Source organism: Penicilliopsis zonata (genome assembly GCF_001890105.1).
Source record: "Penicilliopsis zonata CBS 506.65 unplaced genomic scaffold ASPZOscaffold_21, whole genome shotgun sequence".
Classification (NCBI taxonomy): Eukaryota; Fungi; Ascomycota; class Eurotiomycetes; order Eurotiales; family Aspergillaceae; genus Penicilliopsis; species Penicilliopsis zonata.
This window is the reverse complement of record NW_019208929.1, coordinates 249,926-256,708: the sequence shown is the minus strand read 5'-3', so window position 1 is coordinate 256,708 and position 6,783 is coordinate 249,926. Positions and strand designations below refer to the sequence as shown.

Here is a 6,783-nt window from a genome sequence, read left to right as displayed (position 1 = left end):
TTTTTTTTTTTTTTTTTTTTTTTTCATTTATTGATGCTGGACGTGGTGGTCCTCCTGTTTGGCAACGAGGGCAATCAGGGCTGCGCCGACACCACTGCCATCCTTGGAAATGCCGATGCGAACCTTCTTCTCACCCTCGGGACCGATCTCGGGGACTTGGCGAAGGGCTTCGCGGATATAGCCCTCGAAGTTGGGGTAGAATTCGACCAGGCTGCCGTCGACGCCGATGTCGACCAGATCTTCGGTTTGCAGTTTGCCGGTGTGGTGGAGGATGGCGGCCAGGGGGACGGCGCTGAGGCGAGCGGCGCGCTTGCCGATGGCGTGGACGAGCAGTTTGACGGCCTGGGAGTCTTCGTAGCTGGGGTCATCGACACGGAGGTGGTCCTTGAGGGCGACCTTGACCTCCACCAGACCGGGGGTGTTGTCTGCTTCGACCAAGCTGAGGAAGCTGGTATCGATGCCCCACTGCTTGTAGAGGGCGGAGTCTTGGGGGACGACGACCTTGGAGCGGCCGGCGGCCTTGAGCAGACCGACGGCGGGGTCTCTGTGCATGGCGACGAGGGCGCGGCGCAGGATCTCGCCGAGGAACATGCCCGAGACGCGCTTCTCGAACATCTGGATGCCCGGGTTGTTGCTGTCGGCGTCGAGAGCGTCATCGTAGAGGGTGGTGGGCAAGACGTTCATCTGGTTGTCGAAACTGCCCCACTCGGCATTGATGACCATCTCGCTGGTGGACCTGTCGTAGTGGGCGTCGGGGAACTGCTCGAGCTTGGTGATCTTGTCGAGTCGCTCGACATAGGCGCCGTTGGTGCCGGTGCCGAAGATGGCGCCGATCAGGGTGCCGGTCTTGCCGGGAGAGGTGTAGGAGCGGGCCATGAGGGTGCCGACGGTGTCGTTGACCAGAGCCGCGACGCGCACGGGCAGGCCGAGTTCGTCGATGGCCGACTGCAGCAGCGCACACACGTCCTGGCCGACGGCATCGGGGATGTTGAAGCCTTTCGTCCAGCGAATCAGAGTTCCCTTGTTGATGCCCATCTGGCGAACGGGGAAGCTGAAGGTGAAGCCCAAGTCGAACAGCTCCTGCTCCGTCTGCCCCAGGCTCCTCCGTCGGATGTGTGCCTCGAAATGGTCGTTGTGGTGGATGCGAAGAAAGGCCTCGATCTGACGGGCCAGGAAGACGAAGAGATCCTTGGCGGTGCCCGACGCCATGAGTTCGCGGGGAATCATGATCTTCGACTGCGTGAGGGAGAATGTGCTATCGCCATGGAGATCAACCGAGCACACGCGGAAGTTGGTACCACCCAGGTCTACAGCCAAGTAGAGGCCCTAACGAGTTAGAAAAGGAGAGAGAGAGAGAGAGAGAGAGAGTGATAGAAAAAACGGAAAAAAAAGGGAAAAAAAAAGGAAAAACCTTTTCGGTGCCATTCGGAACTGCCGTCACAAAACTCGGGATCTGGCTCAAAGTCGTGTGTTCTGCGGCCAGACCTTCATTCATCTGACGGATGTACTCCTTGACACCCACTTGCACGCGCTCGGCGGGGTAATCGAACTCTCGCGCGATACGCTTGGCTTCTTCCACCACAGGAGAGGAGGAGGAGGAGGACGACATGGTGGTGAGGAGGACAGAGGGAAGACGGGAAGCGGGGTGTGGGTTGGGACAGAAGCGCGACGAGGGAGGATGGCGAGAGGAAGGGAAGTCGTCGTTTAGCAGAATAGAAGAAGAAGAAGAAGAGGAGGAGGAAAGAGAGACAGAAGCGGAGCACGAGCCACGAAGCAGGCAGGAAGGCGAATGATAAAGAAGAAGCTGGTGGGGTTGCAGGAGGTCTGGAGATGACAATGACGAGGAGGGGTGGACGATGAGGTCAGCGCTGGACGGGCGGGCCACAACGAGTGGTTTATCTTCACCGGGACCAGGAGACCAGCAGGAACAGAAGGAACAGAAGGAACAGAAGGACAACAACGTTGTCGGCCGCAGAAAGTGGCTCAAGATGACGGCCAGAAGAGCAGCGAAGAGGAGGGAGACCGACCAGGGTCTGTTCGCCGTCTGCAGCGGGTGATTCTTCTTACGGAGGACGTCAGGTACAACCATCGCATTCTCTGTCTTTCTTCTTCTTCTCCCCCGTTCTCCAGACCCGGACCATACGGAGTACGTCAAACCTGTTTCGAGTCAGTCAACAGCTAGTTACCTGAGATCTTCTGTTTTGTCAGGCCATTCATTGTCATGACACCATGAAATTGGTGGGTTCCGGTGAGTGACAATGGCTAGTCCAGGATTGAAGAATACCGAGCATTACTTACTGGTAAAATTGTGGTATATCCTAATACCTACCTAGTAAGAGTAGGTAGACAATAAGACTCTATTGTCAGTCTTGACTATTGAACCGTCTGGAGCAGGGAACAGGTAGTTACCTAGTAACAGGTACGGAGTACCTTAGGTAGGAGGTACCTACTAACTAATAGGTAACTAATGGTGACTACCAATGGTAATACCGCCTCTCCCGGTAAGATAGACAGAGTAAAAAGGAACCTGGAACCGACAGACGGAACATGCACGAATCACCAGATGCTCAGATTGAATGAATGCTGCAGAGAGCCGGAGATTGGAGATCGGAGGTCTTTTGAATGCCCGCCATCTGCCCGTTGCTTAGTATGGATGGCTAGTGGCGGTCAAGCTGAAGATACGAGAGGTATTGATTATTCTATTATTATATAGTCTCTATAATTGTGGTATTCTCTTAATACTTTATACTCCGTACGGAGTACCTACAATGTACTGTACTAAGTAACTAGTTAACTTAGTTAGTTAGTTACCTTACCTCTAACAGTGTGCGCCATACTGTGTCTTGTACAGTGTGCTGCATAGATTGTGTACATTATTCCATGACTAAGCTATCCACACGTGACCATCGCAATTGTCAATGTGATCCCGGCTTCTCAGGCCCGGATATCGACGCACTGGGATTCCACGAGTTCATTCACCACCCGCGCAGAACGGTCGAGTCGGAGCGTCTTGTCACTGCAGGACCAGAGCATCATCCGCGGGAACCACTCAGCACATCAGCAGAGCGTGAGCAGAGACACAATGGGCGCCGGTAGCTCCAAGACCCAAGAGACGGCGGGCTCGCACGTTTTCTCGAGGTACGACAAGTTACGATTGCTCACTGATATATATATACCATCTTGATTGAATATATGATGAGATACTGATATCTCTGCAGTTCCTCGCCCATCCAATTCTCCGCCGGTCTCGTCGACAACCTCCAGGCCAGCACCGAGGTATGCACAATGCCCCGAATTCATAAAAGATATAAATAAAGTCCAAAAAAAAAAACTTATTTACAGACCGACTCGTCCCGCGCCAAGTCGATCGAGCTCCAGATTCAAGCCCGTGTAGCCCAGGAACTCGAACGCCTGCGTGCACGCGAACAACAGACCCTCGCCGAGATCGAGAAGCGGATCGCAGAGGCCAAGGATACCAAGGCACCTTCCTCCTCTTCTTCTCCTTCGTCGACTACTTCTTCTTCAACTACAAGCTACCCGGCCGGTTCTCTCGATTTAGATGCCCCCCGCATACCCTTCGCAGGCAGGGACTCCACCCCTTCTTCATCCTTCTTCTCCGCCGAACAACCCACTGCCGAACCTGCCTCGACGCCCATCGTCAACCGTGACATCTCGCGCGACTCGGTGATGAGCGAGATCGACCAGTTGCGCTCCAAGCTCGAGGGCCGCAGAAAACTCACCGAGCTGGATGAAGGGGTCGCCCGCGCCAAGAACCAGGTCGTCTCCTGTCTCCGTCTGCATGACAGACGGCCCCTCGATTGCTGGAAGGAGGTCGAGGACTTTAAGCGCGAGGTTTCTCGTTTGGAAGAGGCTTTTGTCGACCGTGTGGTGGGATAATAGACAACTGCTTGGAAAGAGTTTGATATGTATTGTATTGATCTTATTCTGTACTACTCTACCTCTAGTCTTTTATGTAGTTGATGTAGTCATGCAACCTCCCAATACCCAAGTCGACCGACCCGTTCCCCCGCCGCTCGAATAATACACATCTTCCTCTGCGACCTGTCTTTGGACTTGCAAACCTTTCCTACGCTGATCGAGCCGATCCCCGTCCCTGCCCCTTCCGAAAGATTATAGTTCCCCGTCGTGACGAAGCCGATCAGGTCTTCTCCCGTGGGAAGGGGGAGACCATCACCACCATCGTCGTCGTCGTCGTCGTCGTCGTCGTCGTTATCTTTCCCGTCGTGCTTCAGATTCAACAGACGAAGCCACTTCTGGCGCGATTCATCCGAGGGAAGTCGGTAAATTCGTGCATGGGGCGTAGGCGTCCCGCGGCCGTAAAGAGATATCCGGACAGTGGCGAGCGCCAATCCATCTGTAAAATGGAGATGGAGATTCTGGACCGTTGGCCCGCCTCGACGAGGATGGAGGGCGAGATTCGCAACCGCCGGACTGAGCTGGTAGATGTTTGAAAGAGGTTCTTTGAGATCCTTCTCTTCGTGATTACCTTTCTCCTCTTTATGATCCTCCTCTGTCAACACCTCCCAATCACAAGCCCAGCCACGACCAAGCTCCCCCCTCTGCCCATTTCCCAAATCGAGACTGTCGAATTCGGGTCTTCGCCCCTTCGGTTTGCGCTCCCAGGCTTGTTTCGACGTCTCCCGCTCCTGGAGGCCCCATTCCCACCCGGCTCGGGTGCCCGGGAAATCGCCGGGGAACCACGCCTCGCCGGCTTCAAAGGCGAGTTGTTGCTGTTCCTTGATGCCGCCGAAGCGCGGAACCCCCCCGCTGGATAACGGATAGAACATTAACGAGTACCACACCGCGGTGACACATTTCCACGGCAGCAGGATTGTCCATGTCCCTGGAGTGTTGCTGCTGGGAACTCTAGGCCGAGACGTAAAGGCAATGATTGGGATCTGGGGATCGGTAGCTTGCGGCGCGGGGTAGACGCCCGGCCCGGCAAGAGTGCGCCGTCGATTGATGGCCTTCTGGCTGGGCATGCGACGAGCGGCAGCAAGCCGAGCCGGGCGGTCGAAGAGAGCAGCAGGGCCCTGCGTGTGGTCTGGAGCCCAGTCGGCGAGCCGGACCGCAAGCTCGCTCATGTCTGCTTCGGAGGTGCGCGGTTTGACGGTCTTGGGTGGGAACCGGAGGCGCGGGTCCGTCGCTGAAAACGCGAGAAGCGCGTTCAGCGGTAGCGAGGAGGGATTCGTAACTGCTGCCAGCGATTTCCAGGTGGATTGCGGGGAGTCATCGCCTGCAGGGTCTAGCACCGGCTGTAACGTCGAGATCAAGGCTTCTGTCGATCCAGGACCTGTGATGTCGATACTCCCGATTTCATAGCGGAGATCTTCCACCATGACGGGGGGGTTCTGTCGCTTCGAGACCTCCAGTAGATCCTTCCACAGTTGTAGAAATGCAGACGGATGGATTCTTATCCACACCCTGCACTTGTTAGCAGCAGCAGCAGCAGCAGCAGCATTATCCACATCGACCATCTCGACATCGACATCCTCCTTCCTTGAACCACACCAGATCAAAGTCACCGGGGCGATGGGTCTCCTCACACCCTCCCGCTCCAACAGCCAAGTCTGCAGCGTTCTGGTCCCAGCTCGCCATTTCTTCCCCCGTGAACTGCCAACTCCCCAAGCATCTTCCCCCTCGACGCCCATCACACGGAGCACATTCTCCAACGCGCCTCGACTCCCCTCCAGTTGGATCGTAGACATATAACTCACATCCCAGGCGATGGCGCCACGAGCGCCCCTCGCCCGGTGCGAAGGTCGGTAACTCTTCTCCGTCGGGGACAGCGGCAGCGCGAACCTCCACAGCGGTTGCCCGGAGGGAGTCATCTGCGCCCGTTTCGCATGGAACATATGGGTGGGTAACCAGGTCTTGTTCTTCTGCCGTTTGCTGAACTGCGTCGACTCCGGTGGGTTCGGGCGAGAGAGCTTATTCTTTTTGATCTTGGGTATGCGGGGGGCAATCTCATAGTCATGACTTCCTCCTTCGTCTTCTTTCTTTTGCTGTTTCTTTTGCTTCGCTTTGAACGCCGCCCGGCGCAGTTTCGTCTTCGCGTTCAATCCCTGGAGACGGCGGGCTGTCTCCAGTCGGATCCGCATCCGTTGACTTGGTTTGCGTCGTCGGGCAGTCACCGTCGGTGTATTATCTTCAATCATCTAATTCGTTAGAACGAATAGCGAAAAAAGGACAGTAGAACAGCATGATGATTTTTGTTTCTACCTCTCTCTTTGCGCGCGCTCTCAACCGACGAGGAACCCGCTTGACATTATGGCTCGCTGTCCTCCGACGCAGACATCTAGGCACCTTCTGGAACGCACGGCTGGTCAGCGCCTCTCGGGATCGCTTCATACCCTTCTCCAGGGCGCGGATCTCGAACTCACGAGCGGCGATAAACGCCGCCACGTCGAGCTCGCCTGTCGCAGAGAGGGCGGCGTCGGCGGCCTGCACGGCAAGCGAGCGTGCATCTTGTGTTTTGGCCCGTTTGCGAGCGGCCGCAGAGGCGGAGGCGGAGGCTGAGGCCTGCTGGCCGGGTTGACGCCTGGAAGAAGAGGGATTGAAGGCCATGACGGCCGTGTGGGTGGTTGAGCTTTGTCGTGGTCCGGAGTCCAGAAAATAAATTGTAGGCGATTATCGATAGCGGAGCGCGTCATGCTTGGCAGGAAGATACTTTTAACGCTTTGCATTCATATAACGAATAGTAAATTCTTTATATAGGTTACTGTTTAGTATTATACTGTTTAGTATTTATTATTACTACAG

At 55.6% G+C, this 6,783-nt stretch overlaps 3 protein-coding genes across 3 annotated transcripts in view; 1 reads left to right on the top strand and 2 right to left on the bottom strand.

The window, feature by feature from the left end:
- ASPZODRAFT_169686 (hypothetical protein) overlaps nt 1-2,594 on the bottom strand; it is a 2,739-nt gene extending 145 nt beyond the window's left edge. Inside the window, exons 1-3 of the mRNA XM_022726906.1 lie at nt 2,187-2,594; nt 1,412-2,157; nt 1-1,326 (exon numbers count right to left, since the gene is read on the bottom strand). Coding sequence (XP_022577631.1) covers nt 28-1,326; nt 1,412-2,157; nt 2,187-2,223 — 2,082 coding nt within the window. The 5' untranslated portion in view covers nt 2,224-2,594 and the 3' untranslated portion in view covers nt 1-27. The remainder of the gene's footprint in view (nt 1,327-1,411; nt 2,158-2,186) is intronic.
- Nucleotides 2,595-2,898: 304 nt separating this feature from the next.
- Nucleotides 2,899-3,942, top strand: ASPZODRAFT_1220457 (hypothetical protein). The gene is made up of 3 exons (XM_022721311.1): nt 2,899-3,138; nt 3,219-3,276; nt 3,343-3,942. The coding sequence occupies exons 1-3, from the start codon at nt 3,083-3,085 to the stop codon at nt 3,895-3,897; spliced, it is 669 nt and encodes a 222-aa protein (XP_022577630.1). The 5' UTR covers nt 2,899-3,082; the 3' UTR covers nt 3,898-3,942.
- A 44-nt stretch (nt 3,943-3,986) lies between these two features.
- ASPZODRAFT_19811 (hypothetical protein) lies at nt 3,987-6,588 on the bottom strand (the record flags this gene model as incomplete). Its single annotated transcript, XM_022727484.1, has 2 exons — nt 3,987-6,179; nt 6,244-6,588. 2 exons carry the CDS (start codon nt 6,586-6,588, stop codon nt 3,987-3,989), a joined length of 2,538 nt encoding a protein of 845 aa, XP_022577629.1.
- Nucleotides 6,589-6,783: the final 195 nt, after the last annotated feature.